Here is a 21,482-nt window from a genome sequence, read left to right as displayed (position 1 = left end):
TATTCCTTTTTTTATTTATTTTTTATTAATGATTAGTTTACATTATTTCATTACAGTTAAAACATGAGAGAATTTCATTTTTCAATTTCCATATCTTTTCATTAAATAACAAAAAAATTGAGTACGTATAACAAAGTCCTTATTTCCTCTTGTGTTCCTCATTTACAATCAAACTTATCTTTCTCATTTTTCCCCAAATTTAATGAGTTGCAAAATTGAACGACTCTTAGTTCATCTGTTGTCGTGACCTAACATGATATAAATCCACCTTTCTTTCTCATTCAAGTTTCTTTTATCTCTTGGAAGCATTTGAGCAAATAATTTGCGCTTTTCTGTTAAAGCTTTGCATTCCATTATTAAATGGTATACTGTTTCTTCTTGCTTAGTTTGCTCACAAAATCTGCATACATTCGTTTCTCCATCTGGCGAGTATGTGCTAGGTATTCTCTTGTTGGTAATGCATTTAATCTTAGCCTTTAAAAGGTATCTCTAATTAACTTGTCCGGGAATTATTTCAGATATGTTCATAAATCATTTACAGTTCTAATATCTTGGCCTACTTGAATGTTCAATTTATATTTCCCCTTCGTTCGTTGTGTGAGAATCCAGACATCTCTTTTGATTTTCAATTTCACCTTCTGAGGTCTATTAACATTTCCTCTTTTATATCCAAAGTTGGTAAAAGGTGGTTACAGTATTTTTTCCAGGTATTTATCACCATTCCATTAATTCCAATAGGTTTTTCTTGTAGTACGGTCATCGCTGGTATGTTTCCTTTAACGTTTTTCTGTATAAATCGAGGGTTCGCCACATCACTATAGAGGATAAAGATTGTAAGCCCAACTCAAATCTTGAGTTATTCAGGTAAAGTGAAGTCATCTCGACAAAGATCAACCTTGATTCATAATATTTTGAAAAAAGACTTAAGAAGTACTACCAAGAAGCTGTGTTTCTTTTTCCTTTGCCAGAAGTTTCATTGATTCTGTCAAGTAACTGTATCTCTTCTATGACATTTATAAGTTGTGGAAAAGCATCTTGTCCTGGAACATCATTGATGCTATTTAATGAAGTGGAAAATCATTGTTCAAGGAAGAGGAGAAACTTTCCTGTTGGTTGACAAAACTTTCTTTTGACACAGTGAAGGAGCTAAGAATTGATTTGAAACTTTGTTGCAAACCCAGATTTCATTGAACATTAGAGTTGAATTTATCTTGAAACCTGGGGAAGGGGAGCCCACCCAGGTTACCAAGAAAGATTCTGAATACGTTGGAAATACCATTGTTGCCATTTATGTCAATGGGGTGGGGAGGAGGAGGGGAAAGCAAAATCTTCCCTGACACGGAATCCGCTTGTGATTTTTGCATGGACTGTTTTTATTGTGCCAGGATCCACTACATGAGTACAATGTTTATTGATGCTCTAGTGTAAGGTGGGATTGGAATAGTAAAAACTGGAAATAAGGGTGTTATTGGAGCTCTGTAAATAAATATTACTTAATCAAATATTGACATGACATTGGAATTCTCCAGTTCCAGTTTTGCACAGTCTCATTCCACCTGCTGTTTGTTACGAGCATCCTGTGATGTTTGCACCTGAATTGCAGGATTGCGACCCCACTGTAACGATCATTCAAGTGGTGGACAAGAAGGCTGCCAGGTGCTGTGGGTGTGCCTGGAGCATTACTTGATTGTGCCACTGTTGGGCAACTTTTAACTGCAATGTTACTTTAGTTCAATTGTCCTAGACCTCGGAGTAACCTGAATGTTTTTAGTTTTTCAAGAAATAATGTCAGTGGATCCGAATTGATGGGTTCTATTGTCAAATTACTGTGATGTCGTTAGTGATACCAGTGTAGGATTACCAATAGTTATTCACTATTTACTTTCCTTCCAAGCCCTCTCACTCCATGCTCACTGCCTTTCTCTTTCTTCTGTCTTCTAGGTGGTTTGGAAAGTGCTGGTACATTCATGAACTTCTGAAATATGAATTTGACGTAGAGTTTGACGTAAGTTTGTTTTGCAATTAGTTGGCATACCTCGGTTTGACAATATTATTGCTTCTGTAATCGTTTTCAATAATTATTACACCTTTTAGTGTAGATGTTCATTAGGACTTAATTGCTCACCAGCCCTACCATTTTATCACTGTTCCAAAAATACCAAATTCACATTGCCTCCAGGTCTACCCATGCTAACATAGAACTATTGTTCCCGTGTATCTCCCCAATTGACGTACTTTTTAAAATCCCTTCTCCTCTCCTACTGTCTTCTAATGTACTACTGCTGAGAGTTGTTGCATACACTCACTACCCTTGTGATATTAAAGTTTATGCAAGTCCCAGCTCTGAATGTTGACCTTTATTGAGGAGTATATCACTTGGATTTTGCATATCTTTGCGCTCCTAGACCAGTTGTATCCAGTGTGTATATGTCTTAATTTTTAAGGGTCTCCTACACTGTTATGGGTGGCTACCTCTTGCCGTCTCCAATCTGTCTTTATGCAGATCTGGCTGCTTGCTCTCCAGGAGGATAAAGTGCTGGAGCCAAGGCACCACCCATGATATGTACTGTTAAGGGTCGGCAGTTTTTTCTCCTGCAGGTGATGAAACTTCCTCTACACCCCTAACACTTCTGACTTTTTCCACAGCAATGCCAAATTGTTTAGATCCTCTGACCCAGGACTACCCAAACATTTCTACAATTGTTTGGCTTTTAGGGCCTCACCTTATACAAACATCATCCATCTCTGTGTCATCACTGCATAGCTCTCCCATTAATGCTTCAACCTACGTGGCCTTTTGCACAATCGTTATTTCTTTCCTCTGTGCACGTATCTTCTGCATGGTGGTACCTAGCCTTGCATTTCCACTCCACCCCTGGCTACACAAGAAGGTAACCCAGCTCAAGTGGTCATTGGATACACCAGAACTGTAATGCTATTTCAAACATGTGAACATGGCTGCCGGACAGACGCATGTTCCTACAGTGCCAATGGTGCTAGGCCCCTCCCCTTGCACAGTGGGAATGGGTTGAATTTGTCTTCTTTTAGTTTTCATCTTATTTTGATCAGTGTTTGCACACGACACATCAACATTGGCAAGACTTTTGAAGCCTTCATTTTTGTAGATGTCAAAACACTTTTGAGCCTCAGAACACCAATACTCTCTCACCGCCTGCTTTTTTTTCTCCCAAACTCCCTGTATGGTTGTCAAGTTTTATTACTTGGGACACCTCCTTTGCTTTTGGACAAACCTCTGTTAAGTGAGACTGATCAGCTCTTATGTCTTGGTACAGCTCACCGTAACATGGACAGCAATGGTATGGCATCTCGCACTTTAATATCCAGAATGCTCCGACACCAGTTATGGACATTAATAGTTGCATTCCACATGATAAAATACTGAATGCAATGTTAGAGGCGTGCCAGTAAATAATGTAGGATTCGAGGATACCTTATATGGACTTTTGTTTGTTTTTTATTTTATTATTCATTTGTAACGCTCCTATAGACAAGTGTTTTGAGGCGCAACAAGGCGGGGGGCAAGGAGGTTAAAAAGTAGTGATCTTAATGCGCCTTACAACATTCGGATCGTGCAAGTGCAGTAACGAGAATTGCAGGGGTGGAGGAAGTGCAGGACCGGGCAGAAGGCCCAAGGGATGAGTGTGCCAGAGGAGGCCAGGTGCAAGGGCCAGGGGAGTAGAGAATACAGGAGAATGGGGGTCCACAAGAAAGTGCAAGGTATGGGCTGGAATGTCTCAAGAGTACAGGCCAGCCAACAAGTGCAGGCGGGGGGTCCCGTGCGGGCAAGTGCTGCATGAGGGGGGGATCAAGGGAAACCAAGTGCTAATGGTAGACTGGGCAGGGGGGCGGGAGCCAGGCCATCAGTCAAGAGCAGGCGGGAGATTAGCAGGGGAGAGGGAGGAGGGAAGAGGAAGAGAAAAGGAAGGTCTTGAGGAGCTTACAGAACTTGAGATCCCGCTCAAGTCTGAGAGGAGCAGGGAGGCCATTCCAGAGGGAGGTACCTGCAGAGGGGAGAGATCTACCCCCACTCACTGCTTGGCAAAGCGTCTAATCTGAAGAGCATTGGAGTTAGAGCTAGACCAGTGAAGGGCTCTAGCAAGGAGGTATTTAGGGAGGGAAAGTTGGATGCAACAGTTCCCATGCCCTAGAAAGCCTTACTGATGGTGCAGAAAGTCTTGAACTTGAATCTCGCAGCAACTGGGAGCCAGTGGAGAGATTTTAGAGCTGGAGAGATGTAGTCCCTGGGCTTGAGGCCAAGGATAAATCTTGCAGTCCTATTCTGGATTGGATGAAGGGGGCGAAGGGAGATTGAAGAAGAGGCTGTTTCAGTAATCCAGCCTAGAAAGGACCAGAGCTCTGGAGACAGTGAGTTTCTGGGAGAAGGTGAGTAAAGGAAGAATGCCTCATTTAGCTCCATTTCATTGACGCTGTCCTTGGAAATATCTACTTTCTTTTATCAAGAATGTTGTTTAACTCTTGATTACTCAAGTGTGCCGAATAACAAAGCTTTTGCTGTTCTTAATTATATATATATGTTCACTGAAAACACTTTGTCAAAGGGACGTTATGGTTAAGTTGCACTAATAAAAACCTATAAAATTCACTGAAAAAACATTGTTAAAGGGACGTTATGGTTACAAGTAAAACCGCCAGTTATGGTAAGCTAAGCAACCATAACTTGCACCACCACCGTGCACTGCTAGAACTAACAGCCAGGACATCAAAGATGGCATCACAAATGTTATTTTCTTACACCTTACTAATATCATACTTACCCCAATATAGCAACATTTTATGTCCAATTTACAAAGTTTCACTTTAAAACTCTGCCATTTCCCACCTAATAGCATCATTTTTAACACTTCTATACACTTTTTGCAACTATTTCCACTGTTTTTGGTCGGTCGACTTCCGAGAATGTTTGCCGTTATCTCAGACCTTTCCGGACAGTACCACGTGACCATGTACTTGGGCGCATCATGATGAAGTGTCCGCGAACGCGTCCGTACTTTGCGATCGGGTCCTTGCTTCGAAAACAGTTCGAAACTGCATTTCTTTACTGATCTAGGAATTTTCTCGCTCAATACATACCCTTGCACAGCTCCTACACCTATACTTAATCATTACCCATTAACAATCTAGTACAAAGCACATACTTGGAAGAATATTAGCAAAACTGCTATTTATCTTAAAAATGGCATCAGCTTTTGCCATCCCTCCTTCCCAAGAGCCACCACACCTCCAGCTGGAGGACCTACACAACAAAAAAAGCACAGTTCTTCCAAAGACAATGAAGAGGACCAAGAAGATGAGATAGAGGAAGTGCCTACCTCTGGCACCCAGAGAGAATAATGGGTGTGGCAGTTCTTTACCACTGTTGGGAATGTACCAAAGGCTAAAGCTACCAAAGTGAAATGCACTGAGTGCAACGCAGACTACCTGGACAGTTCTTCTACGGGACCACCTCCATGCGCCGCCACACCAAATCCAACCACTAAAATGCTCTCAGAAAGGTTGTTCCTTTCTTAGCAAGTAGTAGGCTGCCTTCCTCCACGACATCTTTCTCAACCAATACTGTAACCACACAGCCTACTTCTGTGGGACACAAAATCCCACCAGCTATTTTGCAAGCAATAAAAGAGGCTGTTGATCCATATCTTTCGAAGACAACAGTCCTCTGTATATACTGCAACACACCACTATGCAGGGGGAAGCAATTTCGAAGTCCCTTTGAAGCTGTAATCAAGGAGCATGAGAAACACGGCCCCCTACCATAGAAGTAACACACGCGCAACATCTTCCCTTGTCCACCTGCCCCTCCATATTAGTGCTTGATGCCCCTTCCCTCCTTTCCCTCTCCACCTTACGTTCTAACATCTTCTGCAAAAAAAATTACATAACCAACAAAAGAAAGGTTCCTTTTAAGAACCACCTTTCACAGTTAAAAGGACGTAGGAAGGAAAATCCTTTTCCAAGATGGCCACCATGGAAAAGGAAGGCGGGGCTCCGAACCAAGAGACCCTCTTCCCTTTCCATGGCAGCCTACAGAAGGCAAAGAGAGAACCTTATGACCATATTACCACTAGCACATTTTTTTCTCTTTCAAACCTATCCCACTTTCGAATAATTTTACCACATAGCCGTTCCTAGGAAGACATGGCCATTTAACCCCATTTGTCGTCCCTCGTGGTCATGGCCAGTAGCCAGATTGTCCAGGTCATGATCTTATGCCATGACCTGGACAATCTGGCTACTGCCCATGGCCACAGGCTATACCTCAGTCACCAAAGGTATATCACAATTTTTTGTACCTACATTATGACACTTGTCAAAAAATAAAACACTGACACATTTGCAAAACCATGCCTTCAGGTCCTTGCCAATGCTCCTTACACGAGTTTGCTGGAAATCCACCCGTGTTTTATTTTTTCAAAAGTGTCAAAATGTATGTACATGCCATAGTCATATAACTTAGCCCCCACTTGACAATTCACTCGGACTTTACACCAACATTCAAGGTTGGGTCTATAATCTTTCTGAAAACATTTGTCCACATTCATCAGACGGCTAACTAAGATATAAGCCATCTAAAAATGTTGAGATCCCCCTCTAATTTAGCCACCTCTTGACAAAATCCCACCACACTTTACAACTACATGTATATCTAGATCTAAAATCTTTTTGCAAACATTTGCGTAGATTCATCAAATGGCACCACATTTATAACCCTTTAGAATATTGTGGGACCCCCAACCCCAATGCTGTTCCCTCCTTGACAAAATGGCTCCACACTTTCCAAAACCATTCAGAATCTGGTCTAGAAAAAAAATGCCAATCTTCCATGCAGTTTCATTGAGTGGGCCAAAGTTATAAGCCATCCAAAATCTGCTTTTCACCAACCCTGTAATGCAGAAATAGACATAGAAGTTCCCGAATAGCTGAAGTGTTCGCAAACATCACAGGATTGCACCCGAACATCTGGACTGTTTGCGGACTTCTGAGATGAAAAACACATGTTGTTTTTGGCTTCTTACATTGAGTGCGCCCGATGTCCACGGACCTCACGTTGCCTTCTGGGCCAATCGGAGGCCCGTCCGCGTACCGAACAGGGAAGTGAGTCCGCAGACCGAACCCAGATATCACTAAATTTGTTTTACCTACTTTTGGGCCGTTAAAAAAAAAAAAACTACTGGACGGATTTACACCAAATTTACAAAAGCACGCTTTTGGGACCAAGCCACCGCTCCTGCCACAAATCTGGTGAAAATCTGCTCAGCGGTTCGGGCTGTAAACGTGAGCAAACATTTTTTTCCATTGCGTCTATGGAAAGAAAAAAAGTTGTGACCCTCCAACAACTTTGCCCCCCATTGATGAAACCTCACCAAACTTGTCAAAAGAATTCAGAGGAGACCATATACTCTTTTGCAAAGTCGGGTAAGGATTCCTCCTGGGGGAGCAAAATTATAAGCCGTTGAAAAAGTGCTCTTCCTATGAGTTCCGATACTTAACCATACCTACAAGGCCGCTACAGCATATTTATTAGAAATGAGGGCCAGGAGTCCATTGAGTTTGTTAAAAATACTGCAACTTTATTAGGAAAAAAAATGTATTCTAGAAATCTTCGCCACCCCAACAAAGAATCGGTGTCAGCAGAGTACAAGCAACTAACGCATTTCGCCACTGTCGCGTGGCTTGTTCACAGTAACTCCACCTTTACTTAGTCAGCCTTTAAAAACACCTAATTAGCAAACATAGGAAACAGACCATCACCATGCTAAGTGAATGCAGCCTTATTGCATTGGGAACTTGAACGGAAATTCATTAACCAGTCCATAGATAGATATCCCTTGGGATGCAGAATATTTAATGGCAACGATGGATGTTGTTGCTCTAGACACATCCATTGGACATGAGGACGGCAAAAAAGCGTGTTTACATTATTTAAATACTAAATCATGAAACTATTTAGAACACACCAAAATGGTGATGGAAATGATCGATTTATGCCTAACAAATAACGTCTTCCTCTTTAATGATGAGTATTTTAAACAGGTACAGGGGACTGCGATGGGCACGACATTTGCGCCTTCGTATGCCAACCTTATAATGGGTGCATGGGAAGAACTAGAGGCATGGGCGGGTATCAATCAGGAACAAACACAGAATGTGGTTTTGTGGCTCAGATACATCGATGATTTATTCATTATTTGGAAGGGGACTGCCATGGGCTGGTTGGAGTATGTTAAAAAGCTGAACCAAAATTCTAAAAATCTAAGATCCACCTAAACTCAGTCGGACACTAATTACCTTCGTTGATGTGAATATCAGAATTGTCAACGAAAAAATAACCTGCGAACTGCATAGGAAAAAGATTGGCTCCAACACACCACTACATTCACTCAGTGGACACCAAAAAAATCTGATTTGGAGTGTTCCCTATGGTGAATTTGTGAGACTAAGAAGGAACACCACCACCCTAGAATCTTATGATAGAGAGAGCAAGATAACGGGCGCAGGTTTCTTACGACCGATGTATCCAAAAGAGAGTCATTGAAAGAGCCTTCCTCAAAGCAAGACAATTAGAGAGACAGACCTTCTTGGCTGGCTGTCACAAGAAATAAAAATCAGAGGGAGAAAGTAACAGCACATGTTTCATACTCACGTTTGACAGCCAAGTGAAAACAATCAGACACATTCTGCAAAAACAGTGGAATATTCTGTTAGCAGATCCTGATCTAGCCAACAGCCTCAAAGGCCACCCCGAGATGAGTTTTAGGAGAAATTGATCTTTTAAAGGCATTCTGGTCCAAAGCTTTATGGCCAAAGAAGAAGAGAAGACACAAACAAACTGGTTGACTATAAAAAAGAAGGGCTTCTATAAATGCACACGCTGTAACATTTGTAAGTATGCGACTAACTGTGGAACATTTACACATCCGGTGACAGGACATACAGTTGTAATTTCACAGTGGATTACTTGCGAAACTGACCACGTGGTATATGCCCTCACCTGAGCGTGCCAGAAATGGTATATTGGCAGCACAAAGTGCAAATTGAAAATTCGCATACAACAGCATGTGCGTGCCATTCTGCATAATGATGCAAATTATCCAATGGCAAAACACTTTTTTTACGAATGCCACAACAACAATATAGACGGCTTCAGATTCTTTGGCATACACAAAATAGAAATGGGCCCGAGGGGAGGAGATAAGGAGAAGCTGCTAAAACAAAAAGAAACCCGTTGTATATTTGACTTTGAAAGTAAACAGCCCAACGGGCATAATATCGATGAAGAGTTGTATACTTTTCTGGGATGTTAAAGAACATTGATGTTCCCCAAGAGATAGCCAACTGCGAGATAAAATGTATGATGGCAATTATTGTGTCCTCCAAACAAGTTTGAGCTTCCCCATTGTGTGTTTTATGTGTATCTGTCGATCAAAAGTAATGTCTGTAGGCAAAATTGGTGATTTTGATCAATGACAAACAATCGGTTGTTGCAATGTTTTAACAAAGATTTTAAATGCGTTATTGGTGATTGTTTCTATTACACTTTTGTGAATGAAGTAAAAATTCACCAAAAGTCTTTGAGGGAAAGACGGAATCAGACACGGGGTAGGACGATATATTCATACACAAACGAGTTGAAGACTCACACATAGTGAATAATGGCTATGAATAGCGGAACGGTGTTAGTTTTAAAATTGTGCCGTAGACAGTAGTTGTGGCGGATTCTGACATGTTGGCCCTGTAGAACAAGATATTGGAGAGACCTAAACAATTAAGATCTGCACTATGCACATTATCTTCAATTAAATAACCTGTTATTGCATTGGGTACTTTGAACTGAGGAGAAAATGCTGATAGAACACTAAGCACCTCAACAAGGCACTTTATGAAAGTACTCAGACATGGTGGTATTGCGGCATTAGAGTCACTGGTGAGACCCTGACAACCAAGTTCTGCACTTTGCACTTTACTTTGAACTGAATATGCTGCTATTGGACTTGGTACTTTGGATTAATGAGAAAATGCTGCTAAAGCAATAAGCACTTTAACACAGCACTTTATGAAAGTAGTTCAGATGGGTTCCAGATGACTAATATTTGTAATCTGCTTTATGCATTTTTATTTCCAATGGTAACATGCTGCTATGACATTTGGCATGTTTTGACCAATTGAAATATGTTGACAAAGTATTAAGTACAGGTATGAAGCACTTGATCATATATTGCAAGATGTAACACACTGTCACACACACTAAAATGCATGAGAAATTAGAATGTGAGCGCCACATTGTACATATTACAATATATGTTTGCTTTTAAACTCACTGCAATCAAAAATCGACAGCACACTAGGCTAAAATGGCTGATACACAATTTAGCCCTTAGCAAATAGGACAAACTGGTCCCTTTTTCTATTTCCGCTCTCAAACCTCCCCCCATCCCCTTTCCTGTTTCTCCTTCATGTTTTAAATGGATTACTGACAATGAGGCAAATCATTGTGAGCAAGTGGCGAGTTAGCCGCGGAACGCGTGAACGTCTCAGCATTAGAATTGCTGCACTGTGGGAGGACCTACATATTTTGGTCTTTTTTACTTTGAATGGATTTCCATATTTTTCTGTGATGTAACAAGCTTTCCCTGGATTAAAAATAAAGGAAGAAAGCAACCGAATACAGTGGTGTGGACCCAGACTCTTCTTTCCTAATTTGGATGGTTTGTCAATAGCTGTGGAGAGTGCAGCTTGAACTCTTTACCTATAAGGTAGAATTACATATATATAATCTGAGGCTTGTGGAATCTGCTTCGATCACATGCTGTGCACAGGCCAACATCTAGTGGAAGCTGCAGAGTATTACAGTTGTTTTCGAAACTCGAAAAGGGATGTCGACAGGGCATGCCAGTAATAATATCCATAGTGTGACGCCCACTGTACCCATGATCCTTCATGCGTCGAGGTCCCTCAGATTGCTTTTTCCCACCATTCTAGACGGACGCTTATAGCGTAGGTCCTCTTTCGGCTTATAGCCATTTACTATTATTCAAATTACTGATAGTTTATTCTTACTATCATTTATATCACCGACTATCGAAACATCAGACACCGGTGAAGGACAAGAAAAACGACTGTCGAAAGACTCCAGCGACAGATCCGTTTCGGCCTTGGAAGGCTGCTCTGGGCTTCGGCCCACACAGTTGGGAGAGAGGGGGGGAGGTCATTTTAGAATGTATATGTCCCTTTTCTTACACTACATTCGCCTAGCTGTGGTATCTTTCCGTTATGGACAAGACCCCCTTTAAATTTTGCCCCAAGCGCAATAGGACATTTCCATGGGTCGATAAACACCTAGTCTGTAACCTGTGTCTCCCGCGAGACCACGTCGAGGATTCTTGTTGAGCGTTTAGGCTCTTCAAGCCCAAGACTTTGAAGGACTGATCTACTAAACGCTGGGCCCACTATGCCAGGCAGCTCAAGCCCATGGAAGTAGAGTGTGCCATAGGCGACGGTAGCAATGCGCAGTTTCTGACGGCAAAGGTGACAGGGTTACTCCGGTTACCCAAGCGCAGGCCCCGACCCCGGAATACAGGCCAACAGCCTTGTTATGGGGACGTCACCCGGCAGCGGAAGCGGCATCACTTCATCCTCCACTAAACACACAACCCAAAGCCGAAACTCGACACACATGTCAAAAAGACGGCAATGCACGATGTCCAGGGAAAGGTCAGTGGAATCTCTGTCCTCTGGGCAATTTTGATCGAGATCACCACATGACAGGTCCCGGCCGTCGAAGGACGGTACAGATGTTGCATGAAAAACTCCCACCGAGAACCGATCGTCTGCAGACGAGGCTTCGGTCCAGCCCGCACCCGAAATTCGACGTTCTGCATCAAGTAAGGGTACAAGAGCCCAAACACTCGGGTAAACGCGCTTCCGGGGGCCAGGGTAAAGCGAGGGAGTCCAAGAAAGTCCTCAAAGACCCCTCATAGGGAGAAGACCTTCATAGGGATAAAACCCCTCATAGGGAGAAATCTCAGGATGTTAGGCCCAAAGAACCTGTATCTCATGATTGTCTGTCTTCCACCCTGAAAAAGAAGGCTCTTCCTTCTACCTTACTTCCTCCCACAGATGAAGATTTAGGGCTTTCTTCTCAACCATTAGTCATCCCTAGTTCTGCCCAATGGTCGGTTGCCGACATAGACAGGGTCATGAGGAGGATGTCCTTCTTGGGCAACTTCTATGAAAAGGACCCTGACTATTTAAAGAGTTTTCACTCCACCGCGCCCCCCCCCCCCCCACCTCCTAAAGCATTCTCTGGGTCTCAGATCCCTGCACAACCTGTTCAACCCCCTGGTAAGAGGTATTGCCCCGAGAATCCAGTGCAAGACCCAGTCATTCATCTCTATGACCCAGACTCTGATCATGAAGACCTCTCTATTCAAGAGGAAGCAGTCCCTTTTACGGGGATGATGCAGCAGACCCTTATTACGGGGAGGATGAGGACCCTGAGGTTGACACCGAGACAAATATGTATGTCATGGACTCACCTGTTAATCAGGATCCCCGGTCATGGAATCACCCATTGACAATCAACCCCTTCTAAATGATGTGCTCGTCAAGGCGGCAGAGCATTTTCAGATAGCTACCCAGGAAGAACAAGAAGATAAGATTTTGTAGAGGAAATCTTTAAGTATAAGAAGGTTGTTACTCAGTTTATCCCACTCCTCCAAACCATTCAGCGAAAAATACAGCCATCGCCGGAGACCCCTAATCTTACGCGGCCAGTAAACCCCTGCATAGAGAAACTGTTTAGACCAACTCCTTCTGACCCACTGTAGATCAGAAGGCAACTAAAGCCTGATTGATTAGTTGTTACCACAACAAGAAAAGGAGCTGGTACTCCCCTAGCTTCCTCTGAGGCCCCGCCTGACAAGGAAAGCAAAAGACTTTACACAATGGGCAGAATGGTGGCCTCCTCTGCTGCATTCCAGACAAGGATTGCTAACAATTCGACCCTCTTGGCCAGCTACAACTGCCATAAATGGGATGAGATCTCGGCCTTACTTTCATCGGCCCCGGAACCACTTAAGTCTCAGCATGCCCAGGTGGCCGGAGAAGGTAGGGCAGTGTCGAGCAGCTTATTAAAAACAAATCTTTACGCCGCGGATAACGCAGGCAGGATAATGAAGATTGTCCAGGCTTACAGCTCAGACAGTCTTGATTCTATTAAAGACAAGGAGGCAAGCATTATGCTTAACTCTCTTTATTACTGTTCCCACAGCAATTTAAAGTAAACTATATATATATATATATATATATATATATTATAATTGTTATTTTTTATTTTTTAACTTCGTAACATTTTGTTCCCTCCAGCACCACCTGGAAGTGTAGAAAACAAAATAAAGTTAACACAGTTTGAAAAAATCCATACAATGGCTCAGGACTACCAATACCCACAGTCCGTTGGGCTTCTGTAGTCCTGTCTCAAACTCTTTAGCCAATCTGGGCCAGGCTGCCCCTATAAGATGCCCTTAGCTGCCTCTCTACTTCTCTTTCTTTGGCGGCTAGTTCGTGTCTATATACCCTTTAACTGTCAACTTGAACCAACTGCAAGACAAAACTTCAATTGCGCATCCTCGCCGGAACCTTGGCTTCGGGATGGCATATTGAAAACTTCACTCTAGATCTCCTAGCAATGGGAATACTTGGCTGTTTCAGGATGCTTTCTGGTCTTCCCCTGTAAAGAATGGAGACGTGATCATAAGGGTGGGTCTTTTTTCTCAACGCATAGTCATGAAACAATTCATATTATTGTCATGACCCACAGGGGTGGGATATAATGCTGCCTCCTTGTCTTTAATAGAATCAAGACTGCTTGAGCTGTAAGCCTGGACAATCTTCATTCTATGACAAGACGGAGGCGAGCATTATGCTTGTTCAAAGCTATCAATTACTCTGTTAGCAATCTGAGAGACAGGCTTAAAATGGAAAGTCTTAAAAGTGCGTTCATTAGACCAATCGGCTGCTTTCATGATATCCTGTAAAGGGATGCCTGCCGCAAATGCGCTGGATGCCATTGCGCCTCTCGCTGAATGCGCGCCAAACTGCGATAAATCTACTCCTGCCCACTGCATCACTTCTCTGACCCATCTCGCTATGGTGGCGCTGTCGCTACTGTATGAAAGGGCTTCCTTTACGCAATTAATAGCTGGGTCACCCCTTTAGGCCTTAACGTCGCTGTAGCTTTCTCATAGTCTTTGATACACTGTGCTACACACAACTTAGTATTATCAGGGAAGTACGGATAAGAAATAACCGTCGAGTCCGACTTTGTTCTATTCGTCACATTAAATGCTACTCCATTTGGGTAGAAAATCTTCCTGTCAACCTTTAGGGCCTTCACATCCGATACACTCCTACACGCTATAAGGCATAGAAGCATGGCCAACTTTCCTGACAACTGCGATTGTGAGAGATCTTTTGTTCTCTGGCCAATCTGAGAATAATTGAAAAACTATCTGCACGTCCCATAGCACTAAGTATTTGGCCTCGGGTGGCTTCCTTAATTTAATGCCTCTTAGCAGCCGAACTACGGCGGGGTGTTCTCCTATCGGGTGACCCTCTACCTTGAAATCGCGGACCTGTAGGCTCCTATTGTTCTGTAGGCGCACCCTTCTTCGAACCTCTGTGCTGAGAAATTCAGCATGTGAACTAGAGGTGCTGAAATGGGATGAACACTGATGGTCGTGCAGTATGACGCCCATCGTTCCCAAGCGGCGCCATAGCTCCTAATGGTGGAAGGCGCTCATGAGCTTCTGATGCAATCTGCAGCGAGCTGCGAAATTCCTGGCAGCTCCCAACGTTGCCTGAAACCCTGCACGCTAATAGGGTAAGCGAGCCCTCTGCTATTAGCGGGTGAAATTGGCCGTTGGGGCCCTGTAGAATGTCCTCGCTGTGAGGCATCACTCTCGGGAAATCCATAGAAAGTTCCTTCACTACTGGGAACCAGGGTTGGGACTTCCACAATGGGACTAGGAGTACCAGTTCCACCTGTTCTCTCCTCACTTTCGCTACTGTCCTCGTTAGTATGATAAATGGGGGGAAAGGCGTAGTGGAGGTCTTCTGTCCACTGCTGCAAGAATGCGTCCGTCTCCACTGCCTCCGGGTCTATCCTCCAGCTGTAGAATTTGGGAAGCTGCGTGTTGAGCCTGGTGGCGAACAAACCGAGGCCTAATGGCCCCCACAGCTGTCAGATGCGATTGAAAATGCTCAGGAGCAGTCTCCAGTCGCTGGAGTTTACCAGATATTGCGAATTCCAGTCTGCCACTGTATTTTGAGCACCTGGTAAATATTCTGCTGGTACTGATATCTGTTGGCGTAAGCAATGATGCCAGAAATCTTTTGCTAATTCTGCTAGCATCTTGGAAGATGTTCCTCCGAGTTTGTTCACGTACCGGACTGCCGAAATATTGTCCATCTTGAGAAGGACGCAGCAGCTCACTCGCTGTCTGGTAAATGCTTAAACTGCGAAGGAGCCTGCTAAGAGTTCCAAGCAGTTTATGTGCAGTTTGAGCACCTCCTGCGACCGTTTTCCACCTGTCTGTAGCCCTCCGCACCGAGCTCCCCAGCCTGCCCTGCTGGCTTCAGATTCTATCACCAAGTCTGGTGTGTCTCCGAAGATGGCTCTGCCGTTCCAGGCCTCCATGTTCTGTAACCACCAATGGAGTTCTGTAACGGCTTCCTGGTCTAACGAAATCAACTGGTGATAGCGTAGCCCGTCTCTGAGGTGTTTGATTTTCAATCTTTGCAGGGCTCTGTAGTGTAAGGGGCCTGTAAAGATCGCTTGAATCGAGGCTGCCAAGAGCCCCACTATGCGCGCTAGGCTGCGAAGCAAAATAACACTCTTCGCTAAAACTGTCCTCAGTTCTTTCCGTATTGTCTGAATTTTCCGAGCCGGTAATTCCAGCGATGCTTTCCTCGTGTCTATCACAAAGTCCAGGAATTCTATTAGCTGAGCGGGTCGGAGGTCTGACTTTTCTACGTTGATGATGAAGCCGAGGGAGGTCACTAGGTTGCTGACCCACGCTGCCTGCTCTCGTAGGAGCGCTCCGCTCTGCCCTAGAATCAGAATATCGTCTAGGTAAATAATTATTCTTATGCCTCTTTCCCGAATGGCCGCTGCCACGGGTCTCATGAGCTTGGTAAATGCCCATGTGGCGGACGCAAGTCCGAAGGGGGGGCATGTGAACCTCCACATTTCCGTGCCCCATCTGAACCGAAGATATTTCCGGTGACATTCTGCAATTGGAATCGTAAGATATGCGTCTTTGAGATCCAAATGGACCAGCCAATCTCCTGTCCTGAGGAGATCCCGTAGGAGGTGAATCCCCTCCATCTTGAAGTGCCTGTACACTATCCATTCATTCAGGCATTTCAAATTTATAGCGGGCTTGACCTTCTCCCCTCTGCGTACCAGGAACATGTTGCTGATAAAACCTGGTTCGCTCTGCATCTCCTGCTCTATCGCTCCTTTGTCTGCTAGGTTGTGCAGTTCGCTGTAAAGATGCGCTTCCTCTCTCTGTGACTTGAACAGCGGGTTTGGCTCTCGCGCTTGAGAGGGGGTACTTACGAATTCTAGAGTCATGCCTGACCCTGCTTACAACACCCACGCATTGTTGGACAAATTGCGCCATGCTTGCAAAAACCAGATTGTCCTGCCCCCTACTTTGTAGGTTGCAGTCACTGTACTCGCCGCCTGTGAAAAAACACGTCCGGGAAATATTCTTCTGATGGAGTGTTGGGCCTTCTCCAGGGCGGAGTACGTCCCTACAAACTGACTCATCTCTTTGGCGAAGGCCTCTCCAAATAGCATGCCTTTTGCGCCCTCGCCTTCCATGTATGAGGATAGGTCACTTAGCTTGCTGTCTATCTTCAACAGCACTCCGCGCCTCCTTTCCGATGAAAGTGCACAGATTGCGTTCCCCAGAAGGCAGACTGCGCGCTGTGCCCAGTTGACCAGGACCTGGGGGTCCACTGGATTGCCTGTATCCGTGGCCCTTTCGGCTAAGTCCATAATTTTAGCGAGGGGCCCTGAGAGGTCCAAAAGATTATCCTGGCAGCTCCGCCGTGCTCTTTCCACCCCTTTTCTTATATCTTTGGTGGATTTCCTAACTAAGGTGACCATTTTAGGGTCCAGATCTGGGGTATCTGTAACTTTACCCGGCAACTCGGGCCTGGGGCATTCTACTCTCATCTTTGACCTGATCTCTTGGTCGAGAGGTTTTCTTATGTGGAGGGTCATGCATTGGGCCACTCTGGGTGACGGCACCCAATCTGTGGATTTAGGATGTCTGATCGCTTCCGGATCGAACATAGATTCCCAAACCTTCCTCATCTGGGACATGTTATACCACTTCGGGCTGGTGCGGAGGTATATCCTCCTCCCCGCTTTCCTCATCAGGTGTGTATCCGGCATCCTCTTCTTCCCCCACATTGTACACCCCTGGGGTCAGGGGTTGAGAGCCTGGCACTGTTGCCCTTTTCAGGAAGGCTTCCTTCAATCTACTCACTTGGTCAACTGGCTCTTGGGGCATCAAACCTACCCTGTCTAGTTGTCTCGGGGGCATCATAGAGTCTCTGCTCTGCCGAGCCTTCTTACTGCCCTTCTGATCAACCCCATGGCTGGGGTGTCTTGCTGAGGTACCCTCGCCGGGGCTGAGCGCCCTTTTCGTAGATCTCCCCTGATCAGCCTTCTGTTTGTTTAGTACGGCCTCCAGCTGGTCTAACCTCTGGGTAAGAGGCAACACACCTTGTGCTACAGCATGAGAGAGGCAATCTCCCAGGATCATCTTAAAACTTTGTGAGAGATCTTGGTCCAGTTGTATGGGTTCCTCTGTCCATTCCTCTGAACTCCATTCAGGAGTGGTGGACCTTGAATGTCTGGGCTCTGAACATTGTGCCATTATCTGTATGTCCTGGCACCTCCGCTAGTAAATATATATATTTTTTTTATTTTTTATGCCCAGATATTGATCTAACTAGCCCCACACGACCTCCAACAACGGTTCCTTTTTTTTTTTTGTGTGGAAAACTTAAATAATTGGGTCCCCTCACCCCGCACTACACCGTTCCTTCCTGAGTTCTAGGAATGACGGTTGAGCATGACGCGCGGTGGCTGCTCGGGCGCGCTGTGCGCCGTTTGGCTCCCGCTGGGTCCTAGAGCCCGAGCGGGAAGCCGTATGCCGAGTGAGCAAATACTCGGCTGAAGGAGGTGTCAGTCTAGAAAAATGGATACCTCTCATATGTGACCACAAACGTATTTTGGTGGCCGTGGGCCAACCGTCTCATGCACGATATGACAGAATATAGGTTTTCGAGTTTGCCAATGAGCGGCCATTTTGATGTAACAAGAATCGCCATTTTGTTTTCTAACCATTGCTTTCTGTTCTTATTGCTTCGCAGTATATTTTCTGCTTACACTGCTCGACTGTAAAACATTGTTGTCTGCACGTAAAAAGACAAGGCTGCAGGGCTGCGAGGATAACAAGAGTTCGTTGAAACACAACGTAGGCAGTGCCAGGAAGAATGCCCGGCTCCCTCCCGAATGTAGCCTTGAAGCAGAGCTGCAGGGCATTTAATCATTTTGCAGCTGCCAGCCAGTCTCGTTATATGGTAGAATATGTTAGAATAATGCAGCTAAAGGCTTGAATTATGCTTTTCTTATGGCCCCCCTTTGCTGAGCCCCGTTAGAGCGTGTCAGCTCCCAGGACACGAATAGCACCTCATAGATAGCAAGGTCTGGAATGCAACTCTTTCCCCCCCGTATGTAGCTCGCTACCAAGAACAGAAGCACTGTATTCTGTTCAACAACTGAAAGATGCCTCCGCACTCACAAATTGTAAATTGTTACTAGAATAGATGTTTGAAGGTGTCATAGTTGTCGAAGATGTCCATCATCACACCAAGTTCAAAGAAACCCAATAAAGGGGGGTGTTAAACATGTCATAGCTGATTGTTTGATATGCATTTTGTATATATGTAACTGATGTACGTAATTCACTCTCTTGCGTCCCTCGAGGTCTAGAGATACACGTCGCGGGGCGTGAGACTGAGTTGGCCAACTGAGACTTTTGCTTTGCAATAAACCCTAGCTTTGGGAATACAACCTCGTGTCTGGCGTATCTATCGTATGTGGTGACTCGCCTTATTTCCATAGACGTTAGGGACCCCTAGGTGCCCCTTTCAGAGGAGGCAGGGACGGGAGCCTAATGCGAGTGCGTTCGCTCGTGGCTCCAGCCCCGGCTCCTAGTCCTACGCGGGTAATGGAAACGAAGCGAAAAAGCTTTGTGGACTAATCCGAATCACGCCTTGAGGTAACGCTGTCCTACTGAGAGAAATGCCATATAAACATGTACGCGTGTGCGGTTGGAGTGAAAAGTATACGCTAGCGCGTTATGATGTATTGGCATATAAACGCGTGCGCTTCAAGCAGAGTGTATGGGCTAACGCTTTCTGTCAACGTGAAAGTGTTATAATCACAAGGCAAAGAAATTTGAAAGTACTTAGCTCTAGGGAACAGCAACAAAGAAAGAGTAGTAGACGGGCAGCTAAGGGCACCTTACAGGGGCAGCCTGGCCCGGATTGGCTAAAGAGTGTGAGACAGGACTACAGAAGCCCAACGGACTGTGGGTATTGGTAGTCCAGAGCCATTGTATGGATTTTTTCAAACTGTGTTAACTTTATTTTGTTTCTACACTTCCAGGAGGTCGTGGAGGGAACAAACTGTTACAAAGTTAAAAAAAAATATATATATATATATAAAGTTTACTTTAAATTGCTGTGGGAACAGTAATAAAGAGATTTGAGCATAATGCTCGCCTCCGTCTTGTCATAGAATAGCAGAATGGACAATTATCAAGCATCGCGCTTGGTTGTGCCAATCGGGTTTTAAACCAGAGACGCAAGCTACCCTTATCAACATGCCCGTTGAGCCCAATGTGCTCTTTGACAAGGCTGTCGAGGATGCCTTAAAGACGGCCAAAGAGGAATACAATGCTCTCAAGTCATTGGGCCAACTGACCAATAGACCTACTGGCCAGAGGGGAGACAGGAATTTTCGTCGCTGACGCGGTCGAAATTCAGAGGGGTTCCACCTATACCCAAAGCCAAGGTACTGTCTGGGGAAACAATCTGGGTCAGTCCTCCCAGAATTACCCTAGAGGAGCGTGCAGATCCCGCAGTCGCGGTAGAGGCAACTCCTCCCAAAGGTGGCACTCCACCTCAAAAGCAGTGACTATCCGCTCCAGGTGCCCTCCTATGCCTCTCCAATAAGAGGGCGCATATCCACCTTCACCCACGCATGGGAGGAAATCACCACAGACAGATGGGTGCTGTCCACTGTAACAAGCGGATATTGTATAGAGCAACCCCCGGAACCACCCCCGATGACAAAAGACCCATTGCAAGGAACACCAGCGTATCCTCCTCGAGAAAACCGCCACACTTCTACTAAAGAACGCCATCAAAGTCATCCCGGCCAACCAGGTAAACAAGGGTATTTATTCAACTTACTTCCTTGTGCCAAACAAAGATCTAACAATGCACCCAGTATTAGATTTGCGCCCTGCAAACAAATATGTCAAGCCACAAAAGTTCTGCATGACTACGCTACAAGAGGTAATCCCTCTACTAAAAAAGGGGATTACATGGCAATGCTGGATATGAAAGATGCCTATTTTCATGTTTCAATGTTCCCAGCGCACAAAATATTCTTGCGTTTCAAGATGGCGCATCAGTACTACCAATTCAAAGTGCTACCCTTCGGAACAGCATCTGCTCCAAGGGTTTTCACAAAGGTACTGGTCGGTGGTGGCAGCACACCTGTGCAGGGAGGCAATCCCAGTCTACCCTTACCTGGACGACTGGCTGATTACAGGGGAGTCCCCCCTAATTTGCAGTTAAAACATTCAGGGTACTATCAACCTACTCTTCCAATTGGGCTTTTCCATCAACGAGAAAAAAATCAAACCTAGGGCCAAGCACAACTAAAGAGTTCCTAGGTGCTGTCATAAACACACAAGAAGGGTTGGTTTATCCATCAGAGGAAAGAGTCAAAAACCTGTTACTGCATATACCACATTATCATGCCGGCCGCCAGATAAGGGTGCGTAAAGCAATGCTTTTGCTAGGCATGATGGCAACTTGCCTTTACCTGGTACCTCATGTGCGCCTGCGCATGCGACCCATGCAGGAGTGGTTGGGGAAACAGTGGTCTCGGGTGAGTGGTCAGTGGGACGATCTAGTGGTCGTTTCGCCAACACTAGAACAAAATCTTCACTGGTGGACAAGAGAAAATCTGTTGAAGCGGAAATCCTTCTACGATCCGAAAGTACAAGCGATTGGCACGACGGACGCCTCACTCGCTGGGTGGGGGGCTCATTAACTTCACCACA

The 21,482-nt window shown here is 44.9% G+C and overlaps 1 protein-coding gene across 1 annotated transcript in view; it reads left to right on the top strand.

The window, feature by feature from the left end:
* UFC1 (ubiquitin-fold modifier conjugating enzyme 1) overlaps positions 1-21,482 on the top strand; it is a 269,665-nt gene that overhangs the window by 147,179 nt on the left and 101,004 nt on the right. Inside the window, exon 3 of the mRNA XM_069604677.1 lies at positions 1,942-2,005. Within this exon, the coding sequence (XP_069460778.1) occupies positions 1,942-2,005 (64 nt within the window). The remainder of the gene's footprint in view (positions 1-1,941; positions 2,006-21,482) is intronic.

Source organism: Ambystoma mexicanum, chromosome 1p (assembly GCF_040938575.1).
Source record: "Ambystoma mexicanum isolate Mex_15411 chromosome 1p, UKY_AmexF1_1, whole genome shotgun sequence".
Lineage (NCBI taxonomy): Eukaryota > Metazoa > Chordata > Amphibia > Caudata > Ambystomatidae > Ambystoma > Ambystoma mexicanum.
The sequence above is the reverse complement of the archived record's forward strand: the minus strand, read 5'-3'. Positions and strand labels throughout refer to the sequence as shown.